The following is a 14,888-nucleotide window of genomic DNA, read 5'->3' on the forward strand; positions in this document are numbered from 1 at the left end:
CCTTGGTTTCCAGGCTTGGTCTCATATGTGCTTTATTTAACATTCCATTAAGGAATATTCTGTAGCTGGCAAGATTGTATCTTTCCCTTGAGAAAAGAACATTCTGTATTTCTCTATTTTCTATGCACTTTATGCTTATCTTTCCCTTCTAATAAACTGTCTCTCATGCTTGACCAGCAAGGTTATTTTTCTTTCTGCTTAACTGTCTTTTATGCATAAATGAAACACTATTTTACCCTTTAGCCAGTCTGATGTCCAATAACTACTTTAAAATCCCTAATCTAACAGTCCCTTTCACGAAATCTTGATTCACTTTAAATGAACGTTCTTTCTTGATTGTGTGAGTTACTTTAACAGTGGTTTGGCTTACTCATCAGTGAAAGTTCACTTGTCAGCTATTTCTACATGTCTGCCATTATCTCCACCTTTGGCTTACAGATTGGAAGTAAAACTTTTTTTAAAGGCGTCCTTCATATTAAACCTCCCAGGAAACCAGTTCCACCTCCTTGGGATTTGAATTATGTCTTGGAGAAGCTTACTGTGGCCCCTTTTGAACCTGCAGCCTTGGCTTCTTTAAGGTTTTGTACTTGGAAAACAGTTCTTTTGTTAGCTTTAACCTCTGCTAGGAGAGTTTCTGAGATTCAAGCTTTGATGTCTTCCCACTTTTCTAGAAGGGATAGGGTCTCTGTGCATAGCAGTCCTTTTATGCCCAAGGTGATGAATGAGTTGTCTCTTAATCTTTTCAATTGCCCACTTTCTTCCCTTCTTCTCAATCCTTCAGTGAAAGGTTCTTGCACACCTTGGATGTGCATATCCAACTCAGATTTTAGTTGGATAAGACTAAGGCTATCCGAAAATCTGATCAGGTATTTGTTTCTTTTCATCCTGGGGCTCTGGGTTTGCCTGTCTCAAGACAGACTGTTTCTTCTTGGATTTCTAAGGCAATTTTGTTTTGTTAGTCTTTCCGTGGTAAGACTCTCCCTGCTCCTGTTAAGGCTCAGTCCACTAGGTCTGTGCCTCCTCAAGTGCATTCTTTAAAGACCTGGATACCAACACTATTTTAGAGGCTGCTACATGGTTTTCTGTGCATATTCTAACTAAACATTACAAGTTGGACAGCATTTCTAGATCTAGAACAGGGTATGCTAGAGCCATTCTCCATGGCTTTGTTGAAATTTCCTCAGCTCAAAGCTCCTTCCAGGTTTCTTACTAAGCTTTGGTACTCTCCTACATATAAAGAATACTGCACCATTGAATAGAACACAGAACAGTTGTGTAAAATTTTACCTTAACCATAGATGTCTTTCTCTTCTATATTGCAGTATTCTGTCCCTCCCTCCCCCCTATATCTTGTTTCTTTCCTTGGATGGTGTATTATTGCTTCTTAGGCCTGGTGTTCCTTCTGGGGCATTACAGTTCTGAGGATTGTATGTGCAGATGTCCTTTTATGGCTGACATCGACAGCATACAAATGCAACGTCCCACATACCTTGCAGTAGCTACAAGCTCTTCAATGCTGGCCGGAAGTCGGGTCGATTTGGGTGGAGGACTTCCCCCACATGTAAAAAAAAATACTGCAACATAGAATAGGACATCTATGGTTAAGGTAGGATTTTACACAACTTGTCTTTAGCAATTTGATGATTTTGCAAAACTGAAATAAATGCATGTACATATGTATGCTCATACTTGCCATGATTAGCAGGTATGCCTGCCTAAAAGTTTCCACGTTTATAAAACAAAGTCCGGATGGAGGTCCCTAGTTTAAAGCAAATACAGTAGTACTATGGTGCAGATGGAAAAACTGAAATATTGGAAATGGGATTTTGTTGTTTCTTTTAGCCTTCTCAGTTCAGTTTTTTTGTAAAGAAAACAAAGTTGAGTATCCCTGTTATAGAATTTTAGTAAGATGCTGTCAGGGTGCATGATTGAAACTTCAAGAGCAGGACTAGAAAGTAATTGAATCATCCGTGGATGTCTTTGTCTATCCCTTTGGCTGTGCATTGTCTTTTTGCCATACACCTTACAATATTCTGCTGTATTCTTAAGTTTTCCTTCTTTGCTACTGAATAAATGAATGTCACACCTGTGGATTTATTGTGAAAATGTCCATGTTAAGTATGGTGTAGGAATAAATCTACTTTTATTGCATATTTTTTCCACCCTAATTTGCATGTCTGTATCTTTGAAGGCACGAAGCACAGATGACTTGGATGCTAGGGGAGACCCCATTTCACGGTCGGCTGGCACAACTGGTAGCATCAAAGTGAAGCCCATTAAAAGGTAATGTTTGTATTGATTTCTTCTAAGAGATGGACTTTGACCAGTCCTCTGGTAAATGCAGTAACAGTAGAGAGAGAGAGACTGCCATAGAAATACTGTTTACGCACTGGTAGCATCATTATTCCTTCTATGTAATGCATGCTCTTTTATCTACGTCTGACAGAACAATAGACTGCTATTATATTAATATATTTGATGTTTTAGTAGTTTGCATGTTCAGAGTTTCATTCATTCACTTGCAAGGGGGGTTAGAATAAGTACCTCTGCCTGGTGTTTATACCTGACATTTGATTTAACAGATGAAACTTGGTCACAGTAATGTGTATTTGGGTAGGAGATACCCAAAGCAGAGATGGGTGATAGGAAGATGTCCATCATTAGATCACTATTGCTATAATGCTGACAGATGCAATGTATCCTCTCTATGATACTGTGCGTCTGGACGATATACCAAAGCTTAGGATCTCCTTCTTCACATGCCATACATATACGACCTTTGATGTAGGCATGAGGACTGTGCTGATGCACAAGGGCTGTGCAAGCAAGAAGATTCTCAGAGCTTTCTCACCACTAGTCTGGCAAGCAAGACTCCATTTGAAGTTTTGTCTGGCAGACATTGAAAGGTTTCCGTTTCGCCAAGGACAGTCAAAAGTACCCAGCTGGGGACACTTCCTCTTGAAGTTTTCAGTTTTTTTTCATTTTATCAAATAGAGAGAAATCCCTTTGTGTTAGTGAGCTCTCTTATAAGGATGGGGCATACCCAGTCTCTGATTAGAATCTGACTGTAGTTCTAAGGATTGCTCCATCTGTCATACTTCTGTTCCAGAAACCGTTAGAAGCCATTTGTCTTCCCTCAAAGAGTACTTGGAGAAAAAACGCTTACAGGATTTGGTGTGAGCCGCCATGCCACCAGAAAGTCCCACCTCAATTGTCTCTTCTGATCCCAAAAAGAAAGCCAAGAGGTTAAAGAAGGCAAATCTTCATTCTCATGGTTGGAGTCTGTTGTCTTTGTTTAGACTTTGACAAGCCCACAGAATATCCCACATATGGGCAGGTTCCTGCTGTTATGACCCCTTTGGAGGTTGACATGAAGTGGCCTTTGGGTACTTCCCATCCAACCAGTCAGATGGCTGTTAAGGTTGTGAAGGGAGAGCCTAGAATTGTGATCTCGGATGGACCAGACAGTGTTCCTCAGGTGCTAGTTAAGGAGGACGTTCCTAACTCCCTCATGGAAGTATGTCCAACATCTTCCTCTTCTTGTATTGCTTCTTTAGGCGCACCAAAAAAGAAGTAGGAAACAATACCTATTTTTTTTTCGTCTGTCACTCCTACACCCAGGGATCCACTTCATGAATGGAAGAATTTCTCTTAAGGACTTTTTAAAAACTTCCTCAGTTCTTTTTTTCTACTTCTACTGCTCTGAAAAGGAGGAGTGAAACTTCTGATGATTATTACTCAGAATTGGGCTTTGAGTTTCTGGACTTTTCAGTTATATTCCCTCCCTGCTTTTGAAATGGAACCTGAGGATACCTTATCCTCAGACTGATCCCAAAAACTTTCTTTTAGAGACACCATCCAAAAGATGATGCAGCATTTTAACTGAGAGGATAAACTGTTCTCTCTCAGAGCCTCAAAAGAGGTACTATAATTTATTGCATATGGATTTTCCCAAGCTTTCCGTAGTGCCCCCTATCTTAAAAGCTTTGGCACACACTTTTCTTTCAGCTTCTCCACCACCAGTCGGCCTTCTATGCTTAAAAAGACTGAAGTCCCATATGGTCACACATGTAAGAATCTCTCCTATGATCCTGCAGTTGTTTCTGCAGACAAACCTCAAAAGTTCTTCCGTCATCCAACACCTTACCTAATTAGGATAGTAAGGCAGTAGATAGGTATGGAAAAAACATTTATGCTTTGACTGCTTTAGCATTCCATGCCATCGGTTATCAAACCCTGTATCATTAGTTAGCTGTTCTGTGCCTTGCAGATTATAATTTCTAGTACTTCTTAGGTTGCCTATGATTCTATTAAGTGTGTATGTGATGCTGCAAACCCCTCTCCTAGGGCTTATGCCACTGGAGCTCTGCTTGGGAGATTTTCCTCGCTGAGGCTCTAGTCATTTCCTGACAGTGTCAAAGTTAAACATTTAGATGCTCCTTTGGATAAGGACTTCCTCTTTGGATCTTACTCTGGTGAGATATTTAAGGAAATTGGGAGAGAGGGGGGTAACATTATGTAGGAGTTTCAACTATTTCTTTCCTCTGTTCAAAATTTTGTAAGAAATTAATGCACCAACCAGGATCTTTCTATCATAAAAGCTGTACCCAACAGAAAGGTAAATCTGCAAAGAAGTGACAGGACAAATCAAAACTTTGGGACCCTTCTTGGAGAAGCTTCTTTTTTTGAGATTACCCCCCTCCCCCACCTTGCCATTTTATCTTCCAAACATTTATCTTTGTCTTCCTTTCTGGAAAACAATTGCAACAGATTCCTGGGTTTTGCAAATTGCTCAGAAATGGTACAAGCTAAAGTTGGACCCCCTTTCTTTCTCTCTGAATTCTAGAAGTTCTGCTAACTCAACTGCTTCATGTCTGCATCAGGGAGTAATAGAGGCTGTCCGACACCGTCAAAAAGGAAGGGCTACTACTGTAAGCTTTTGAAAATTGTAGTGCTAGCATCTTGAATTTATCAGTCTTTTCCCTCTGATTTTTTTTCCCAGTGCCTTGTTGTTTACCTTGGACATGGACCTGAAAGATGCTTGCTTTCATATCCCTACTCATTCCAATCCTAGAAAATTCTTAAGATTCTGTGCCTCAAGATATCACTTTCACATTACTGCTTTGCTTTTGGGGCTTTCAACTGCACCAAGAGTTTTCCCAAATTGTCTAGCTCCTGTCGTAGCATTTTGCAGAGTCTGAGGTATCCACAGTTAACCTTATTTGGGCAATTTACTGACTTATTCCTCATATCTGATGATTCTTCGTCACTTGCAGTTCACTATCAGTCTGTTTCTAAACTTGAATTTCACTCTGGACTTCAGCAAGCTCAGTCTTCTCCAATCTCAGTTTCAGGTGTGTCTGGGTTGTCTTCTAAACCCATCTAAAATGACTGTCTTTCTTTTTTTACATTGCACTTTGTTCTTGACAGGTTTCTTTCTGTTTCTGCAAACTTTTTTGCAAGGAAGGTTCTGAGAGCCCGGTGTTACATGGCATCTGCAATACAAATAATTCCTTTTACCAGACTGCACATGAGGAGAATCCAGTGATACCCAAAATCTGTCTGGGTGCAACACTTCTGTCCTTTGTCATTTACAATTCCTGTTTTGCTCTTTTTCAGGAAAAAGCTTTTTTGGTGGGTCACTCAGATAAAGACAAATTCGGGAGTTACATTTCTTATTTACCCTCCTCTGCAAAGGGCCTCACAAGATGCTTCAGACTTTGCCTGAGAAGCCTGCTCAGAGATGTTAATAGAACATGATCATTAGTCCAACAAAGTAGAAGAGACCGTATAAAAGAAATGACTGTATACTTTCTTGCTATCCAACCTCTCCAAACTCTATTGTCCCCCAGAAACGTGTTAAGTTTTAACAGACATCACAGTTATGTGATGCATCAGCAAACAGGGAGGTGCAAACCGTACAACCTGTGTAGATTGAAAATGATTGCTTGGAAAATTGCAGTTCATCACACTTTTATCTCCAAGCAGTGTTTATTCCTTTAGTACACAACAGCTTGACAGAAATCCTTGAATCTGAGAGTTGTTGCTCAGAAGTTTCAGTGCTGGGACTCTAAGTGTTGCGATCGGTTTGTATCTCGGTCTAACACCAGTGCAGCAGCTGTTATTCCGTAGTCCCTTCTCAGGCACAGTCATGCAGGGATGCTCTTCAGTATGCCCACCCCGCAACCCCACTGATAAAAATTTCTTCAGAAGGCTGTCCATTGCAGAGTGACTGTAATACTCATTGTCCCTTTTTGGCCCCATCTTGAGTACTTCCCCCTTTATGTGGCCTCTTTGGAAGTACCCTCCTTGGGTACTGGATCTCATTCTAGACCTGATTTTTCACTCTGCGGGTCTGGACCTGTCCAACTTCAGACTCGTCCAACTTCAGACTCTCATGTTAAGTGCGTGGTTTCTTCAGTTCCCTTGCTGGCCAGAAATCCCAAACTTTCAGATAGAAGAGTTCATAGTTTTTCTTCTCAAAAATGTCTACACGTAGGTTGTTTGCATAGAATAGTTCATAGTTTGTCTTCTCAAAAATGTCTACACGTAGGTTGTTTGCTAGTAAGTGAAAACATTTTTCTTTCTGAGCTACCTTTAAGGGGTCGGATCCCTTTTCAGTCCCTTTGAAGGTTATTCTGGGCTTTCTAGCAAATTTGTTTAACTCTTGTTTATTCTATTAGGGTGCAGTTGTTAGCTATTTCCAGCTTCCACATTGGTAGGGACGGTATACTTTGGCTGCTTTCCAAGTTTCAAAGACTTTCCTCAAGGGTACTTTTTTGTTGCGTCCTCCAGTACGAAACCTTTTCCCTCTGTGGGAGTTGGCTTTAATGTTTCAGGTGCTGACTGCACCTCCTTTTCAACCTTCTGGTGTGGCTGATTTGAAGTTATTGTCTTGGAAGCCCTTATTCTTTGTAACTGTTACTTCTGCTAAATGGTGTAGTACCTCCATATTGGCTTTTCATAGAGCCAGGGTGTCCCTCTGTGCAGATTGTTCCTTTCTTCCAAAGGTGACTATGGAGTACAATTTCAATCAATCCTGAATTTTCCAACAAGGGGAATACTTACTGCATTGTCTTGATATACATAGACAGTTCAAGTTTACTTGGACAGAATCAAATCCTTCAGAAAGTCCAAACATTTTTATTTCCTTTTCCAAGGCCCAGTTAGACATGCCAGTGTCTAATGTTATTTTTTCCAAGTAGCTATCCGATTGTAAATCCTCTATCTTTTTTTTTTCTTTTAAAACACCTTTACTGAATCATCACTTGTGATATAGGCAAACTTACAATTTATTTAGAAGTAATCAAACAGTATTAACAAGTTCACATTTGCAAACACTGTACATCACATATATTGTTACATATATAGTCTAAGCAGCAATGCATAAATTGTTGGATTGTAAGATACAAGCAGTTAAAATGTTTTTAGTCCCTTTAGTCTTGCACAGGCCAGACATATTTTTATCAACCAGAGGAGAAGTTGTGGATAGCAATTAATAAAGAGCTGAAGGACTTTATCTGGTAGGGGAAGATGGCAAGAGTGAAGTGGTAGGGGAAGATGGCAAGAGTGAAGTGGTAGGGGAAGATGGCAAGAGTGAAGTGGGATAAGCAGATTCTTTCAGTAGAACAAGGCTGTTTGGGATTACCCAGTTTGAAGGGGCATTTCAGAACTACACAGTTAAGGCTCCTATACATAGCACAAGCAGAAAGCTATAAGTCAAAGTGGACAGGGATGGTGGTGAAATGGGGAGGAGGGGCTCAAGAAACGAGGCAAGACTGGGATTTTGGATGCAGGCTTTTAAGGAGAATAACAATAATCATGCAGAAGCAGAATGTTATATCTATAAGGTAGCAGAAAGTATTCCATGAACTAAACCAATACTGGAATAGAGAAAGGATATTCTGGTGGTAGGGATGACTGCAGTTAGGGGTACAGATGCAAGAATTGGCTAGAATTTATTGGAGAAAACTGGCAAAGGAACCAAGGTGTTGGGAGCAGGTAACTAGAGTAGGAAAGATGATAGAATGGGAAGATGCCAATAATTTGTTTGGACTGCAGGTTAGATATTGTCTTCTTTATCAGGATTGATGTCAGAGTATAGTCAAAGAGAAAGAAATGGGGGGAGGGGACCTAAATGAAAGACTAACACTGGTAGAGTTTTTAATATAACCTGAAACGGAAGTTGACATTAAAAAAGGAGTAATTAGTAGCGCATGTGAAACATTGCATGATAACAATAAGAATCAATCAGAGGAGGTTAGGAAGGATTGGGAAGAGACTGGAAAAGCAATTCACAAAGAAAGAATGGGAGGATATATGTGTGTCTCCCAAATATGCCACAAAGTCTAGAAGATTTAGGATTTTTGCCTGGAAATGTTTACATAGATATTTTTTATACCCCAAGTGCACCCCAGAGAAGTTTTCCTCAGGCAGACAGCAAATGTTGGCGGTATAAAGGGGAAGAAAGAGGTAATTGGGAACATATTTTCTGGGAGTGTGGTGAGTTGGCAGACTGTAAGGATTCCCTGTCAGATGCACTGTCTGAGATGCTGGGTGGACAGATTGGTCTGAAGAGGGAGATGATTTTTCTGAGCTATGATACAGAATGAGAACTGCCTAGACGTGGTAAGGCCTTCCTGTGTCTAATGGTGGCTGCCAAAAAAGCAATCGCTAGAAAATGTAAGTTAAAGTCTAAATCAACTATACTGGAAGTAGTGAATATAGTAACGGAGGTAAAATAACTGGAATTTTGATCTTTAGAAAAGGGTAGGAAGGAGCAAACTGCTTAGGAAAAAATAGGAATTGTTGGAACAATACATACAGGGGAGGAATGAGTGGGACTTTAATGAGCGTAATGTTTGAGTGAGAAAAATTGTGTAGATTATAAGTGATGTGTAATGTTTGCAACTGGGAGTGTGTCAGTATGGTTTGTGATGCAAAATACTTGCAACTAGGATTGTCAATGTGATTTGTTTTCATTTATTTAAGTGTATAATTGCCTATGTAGTAAATGATGGTTTACTAAAGATGTTCCTTGTTTAAAACAGTAAGGCAGGAACTGAATATTTTATGTAATGTTGGTTAAGTTATATGATATATAGCAGTAAATGTGAAGTATAATGTTTCTTATGTTGATATAGTTTGTTACTTTTATATGAATGTAAATTTGCCTGTGTCACAAGTGATAATTCCGTAAAGGTGTTTGGAAAAAATATTCCATTGTACAATTCCTACCTTTAAACTGCATTCTTTCTCCAAAACATTTTTCCCCATGTGTTGTGCCCACAATTTCCAGTTTTCTATGTAGTTTACTCCTACCCTTTTCTGAAGATCTTACTTTTATTTTATCTCTGTTGCAGTAGTTACCACTTCAAGTATGGCTGGTTTAGATTTTGATTTCCATTTTCTAGTATTTGCTTTTTTTGACAGCCTTCAGAATTAAACTTAACAAGGCTTTACTGTGTCTAGACAATTCAGATCCTGTATCCCAGCTCAAAAAAATTGCTCAGCCAGTAATCCTGACAGAGTGCTCTGTAGGAAAATTTTAAAGTCTGCTAACTCATTATTCACCCAGAATATATATTTACAGTTAACCTCTTTTTTTCCCCATCACACCTACAACATTTGCAATCTACATGAGGAAAAATTCTTTGGAGTGTTTTGGTATAAACTTACCTATGCAAGTACTTCCAGAAAACAAATCTTGAGCCATGCATATGTCCTCCCATTGTCTCTTTGAGAAGAGAGATTAGCTATGCATTTCGCTATCTTTTCTGACCTTTTTCTGTTTGATTTTTATAGTTATCGTAATTATTTTGTATCGCCTACTAATTACCCCTTTTTTAACAGCAGTTTCTGTTCTAGATTAAATTAAGAACTCTACCAGTGCAGGCCATTAATTTAGGATTCCCGCTATCTGTTTGTTTGTCTGCCTTCCCTATCAGGGATTGATATCGGAATACAACCTCTATCCTGAAATCCAAATGTCTTCTTGGTCTCTTCCCATTCTATTACCTTCCCCTCTCTAATTACTTGTTTCCAAAAAACTCAGATGTTCATCGTGTTTCACTGTTGCAGTCATAACCGTAGGGTGCTCCTGCCGGCAGGCAGCCCGAGGTCGGCCAGAATCCCAAAGTCTGGGTCCGGCGTCGGCTGAACAATCCAGTACCCTGACGTCAGTACGCTCTGGTACATAGCCCTCAGCCGACGCCATCTTCTCCAGTCTTTCTTGCCGTGCGGTGGAAAGCAGCTCGCAAGTCGTTGGTTGGCGATTTTCGAACAGCGTTTTTGGTTGTTGTCGGTCCGAAGTTCTTACTTCTCTTCTCAAAGCTTAGTACCCCGTTGGGGAATCTTTTTCTTGTTCCTCCGATGTCAGAAAAAGTTAATAATTGTATTACGTGTGGGAAACAAATACCTCATAAAGATTTCCACTCTTACTGTCTACCTTGCTTAGGCCCTGACCACGATGTTTCTTGTTGTCGGTTCTGTGCCAGGTTTAATTCTCGTACTATCAAACACAGGTACGACTGGGTTCTGAATTACTTTGGCAGACGCTTCAATTATAGAATGTCGTCGGATACTACTGGAATTCAAAAGAAGCGCAAAGACAAGGACAGGCCTCCGAGGTCCAAACAGGACTCGTTGCAGCTGGAGCAGGCGTCCGGTTCGGCTGTCAGTGAGGCGCTTTTGCAGCCCCTGTCGTCCGCCACTTCTGAACCGATGGCCGATACGGACTCCCATGGGGAGCCATCAAGGCCTTCTATTTTATCTGCTGCAGGACCTTCGGACGTCGCTCCCTCGGATGGGTCCGGAACCGCTGTGCAGGTACCGGCTTCTGAGGGGGTGTTCAGGCCTACTCACATCACTATTTCAAAGGCAAAGGCAAAGACAAAGACTCCTGTTAAGTCCAAAGCTCCTGCTCAAGCTACTTCTGAATCTACTCCCAGGACACAGAAGCAATTGTTAAGGATGGCTGAAGATTTGCTCTCTATGATTAGGGGTTCTCACCCCCCCCTTTCTGAGAAAAGGCCTCGACAGGATGTTACTGTGGATTCCTCTGACCAGGCTTCTATATCTTCTGTCTCTTCCTCTGATCAGGAATATTCTTTTCCTCCTTATGAGGATTCGGATGCTGTGGACTCCTTGCCCTCTGCTTCTCCGCCAGAAGATTTTTCTTTTGGGGAAACCTTACATGAGATGAGGGAACATTTTCATTGGGAAGGTCAGGATTATTCTGCTTCCAAGAAGAGGCTTAGAGAATTCCTTCTTCTTCCTCAACATAGGCCTTTGGCTATCCCTCCTGTTCTTGACATTGTGGATGATGCTTTTTCCGAGGCTAATTTGAATCCTGATTCCATGCCTCCTGCTCCCTCTAAGCCTGATAGGTTTTATAGGGTTCCTGAGTCTCATTTGTTCTTGTTTAAGAATCCTTCTGCAGATCCTGAAACCATATCTCAGGGTTCTAAGGCTGCTAAAGTTGCTACTTCTAAGAATCCTATTCCCTCTGAGAAGGATTCTCGTGCCTTAGACAGGTGGGGCAAAAAGGTATATACTTCTGCTACCCTTTCTGTTAGGGCTTTAAATTGCCAGTTTCATATGTTTAAGTATCAGCAATTTCTTTTGTCTGTCTTAAAGCAAAAGCTTGCCTCTCTTCCTGCATGTGCAGAAGATAAGGAACTACAGGATGTATTGCATGCAACTGAACAACTGAACAAACATAGCTTGCATTGTGGTTTTGATGCCTTGGATGCTTCTTGCAGGGCCGCAGCCTCTGGTACTGTTATCAGGAGACATGCTTGGCTTTGTGAACAAAGTTTACCTGAACAGGTTAAGGCTAAATTATTAGATGCCCCTGTTCAGCATGATGTTCTTTTTGGATCTAAGGCTGAGGAGGTTATTAAAAAGATGGAAGAAAAGGCAAAATCTATGCAAACTGTGAAAGACTTCTTGCAAGTTCAGCCTCCTAGATTTTCCAGGAATTGGCCCTCCAAAAATTGGTCCTTTCCCACGTCTGACAGGCCTCAAAGGGGAAGATATAGACGCTCCAGAGGTCGTGGCCAAGCTCAGGCTTCCTACAGATCGAGACAATGGACTGCTTCTTCACCTAGAAGGGGAGAAGACCGATCCCAATCTCAAAGAAAGCAAGCTCAATGACTCTCTCGGTTGGGCTACAGGACCTCTTTACCTGGATGCCCCTCTCGGAGGAAAACTTTCTCTTTTTTACAGAAATTGGACTCATATTACCCAGGACAAATGGGTATTGGATGTGATTTTAAAAGGCTACAAATTCCACTTTCATACCTTGCCAAGGGCTTTCGGTTGGCCAGATCTGCCAAAACATCAATGGTCAGAGGCCTTAAATCAAGTGGATGCTCTTCTGGCCATGAGAGCCATAGAGCCTGTTCCACTCTCAGAGATGGGAAAAGGTTTTATCCAAGACTGTTTCTGGTTCCAAGAAAACAAAGCTCATGGAGACCTATTCTGGACCTTTCGGTGTTAAACACCTTTTTGGAAATTCCAAAATTCAAGATGCTTACTCTGCAGCAGCTGATTCCAATGCTCTCTCAGGGCGCCTGGATGGTGACATTGGACCTAAAGGAAGCTTATTTACACATTCCCATCAGGCAGGAACGCAGGAAATTCCTCAGGTTCAAGGCAGGTTCGAGACACTTTCAATTCTCTGTACTGCCCTTTGGTTTATCTACTGCGCCCAGAGTCTTTACCAAATGCCTGGCACCAGTAGTGGCCTATTGCAGACTCCAGGGGATTCAGATTTACCCTTATTTGGACGATTGCCTTATTCAGGCAGACAGCAAGGATCTTTTACTTCAACATCTGGATTTTGTTCAACGTCTCCTCCTCCTCCTGGGATTTTCAGTGAACACAAAAAAGTCACATTTGATCCCTTCTCAACAAATGGTGTTTTTGGGAGCCCTCTTAAATACAACCTTAAAAAGGGCCTTCCTCACTACAGAAAAACAAATACAGCTGGCTTCAATTTTCAAGACTTTGGCAACTCTACCTCAGCTCACTGCAAGGAAATTCCTGCAGGCACTGGGCTACATGGCTTCCTGCATTCTGTTAATTCCAAATGCAAGGCTTCATATGAGAAAGCTTCAATGGTATCTGAAAAGTGTATGGTCGCAGCATTACCACGATCTGGACACTCTGATTCTTCTGATCCCCTGCCTCCAGAAAGAGTTCCTTTGGTGGTCCAGGGTGTGTGCTTTAAACGAAGGAAAGCCTTTCCGTCTTCCTCAACCTTCTCAAATCATAACCACGGACGCCTCGGATTATGCTTGGGGAGCACATTTTCTAGGCAATTGCCAGCAGGGAACCTGGACAAAGGCTCATCTTCACTGGCACATCAATCTGAAGGAAATGTTGGCAGTTCAAAATGCTCTTCTGGCCTTCAAGAACCTTTTGCATCCAGGACCTCTTTTGATTTGCACAGACAACACCACAGTCATGTGGTACATAAACAAGCAGGGGGGCTCTCATTCGTACCCCCTTTGCAGACTAGCTATGACTTTATGGGACACAGCTCTAAATCTGAATCTACATCTCCAGGCCCAATTCATACCAGGAGAACAGAATCTCTTAGCAGACAGCCTGAGCAGGAACATTTCAGATCCTCACGAATGGATGCTAGACACCAACTTATTCAACAGGATTACTGCAGTTTGGGGATGCCCCCAGATAGATCTGTGTGCATCCCATCTCAATCATCAGCTGCCTCTCTTTTGCACCAGGTCATTCCACAAAACAGCTTGGAAAGTGGATGCCCTGTCCTTCAGCTGGAGAAACCTTTCGGGATATGCCTTTCCTCCTCTTCCTTTACTTCCTCTGATATTACTAAAGATAAAACAGGACAAGCCCAAGTTCCTCATCTTGATTGCTCCAAATTGGCCTCGACAGTTTTGGTATCCAACTTTAAAGCACCTGTTCTTGGAGCCTCCTTGGATTCTTCCTCTGAACCCTTCTCTTCTATCCCAGCATCAGGGTCAGTTGCTTCATTCCAATCTCAAGACCCTTTGCCTGGCAGCTTGGCTCTTCAAAGGAATTTGATTTCTTCTAGTCTTCCCAAACAAGTTTTGGATGTTCTTTTGGAAGCTAGACGGCCTAGCACTAGGAAATCCTATGCCTCTAAATGGAAGAGATTTTGCATTTGGATGCAGGACCGAGGCTTGGAGGCTCTGGTACCTGATCTCTCTTCTATTTTGCTTTACCTCTCGGATCTTTTGTCTAATGGACTTCCTTTTCTTCCATTAAGATTCATGCTTCTGCTATTTCTGCTCATTTCAATACTGATTCCCCTGTTTTTTCTCATCCTTTGGTGAGACAATTCTTGAGAGGGACTAAGAATTTAAGGCCTCCCAGAACCCCTCCTGTTCCTGCTTGGGATCTTAATTATGTTTTAGAAAAACTTACTTTGCCTCCTTTTGAGCCTGCTGCATCTTCAGATATTAAGTTTTTATCTTGGAAGACAGTTCTTTTGTTAGCTTTGACTTCTGCCAGAAGGGTCTCAGAGTTGCAAGCTCTCATGGCTGTGGAACCATACCTTATTTTCCACCAGGACAGAGTATCCTTGAGAACCAATCCTACTTTCATGCCTAAGGTGATTTCGAAAGTGGCTTTGAATCAAACAATTCACCTTCCTACCTTCTTTCCTAATCCTCAGAATAAAGGGGAAAGGATTTTGCATTCCTTGGGCGTGCACAGACAGTTACGATTTTATTTGGACAAGACTAAAGAGTTCAGAAAATCTAATCAATTGTTTGTTTCTTTTGCCTCCAGTTCTCTTGGAAAGGCTATTTCCAAACAAACTATTTCCAAATGGATTTCTTATGGAATAAGGTTTTGTTACACTCATCATGGGAAACAAT

General features: G+C 41.4%; 1 protein-coding gene across 1 annotated transcript in view; it reads left to right on the forward strand.

Annotated features, from left to right (window-relative positions):
- ARHGAP33 (Rho GTPase activating protein 33) overlaps window positions 1-14,888 on the forward strand; it is a gene marked incomplete in the record, with an annotated part of 3,206,105 nt that overhangs the window by 976,309 nt on the left and 2,214,908 nt on the right. Inside the window, 1 exon segment of the mRNA XM_044080442.1 lies at window positions 2,192-2,283. Within this exon segment, the coding sequence (XP_043936377.1) occupies window positions 2,192-2,283 (92 nt within the window).

This window comes from Protopterus annectens, chromosome 8.part0, assembly GCF_019279795.1.
Source record: "Protopterus annectens isolate FY-2018-M chromosome 8.part0, PAN1.0, whole genome shotgun sequence".
Lineage (NCBI taxonomy): Eukaryota > Metazoa > Chordata > Ceratodontiformes > Protopteridae > Protopterus > Protopterus annectens.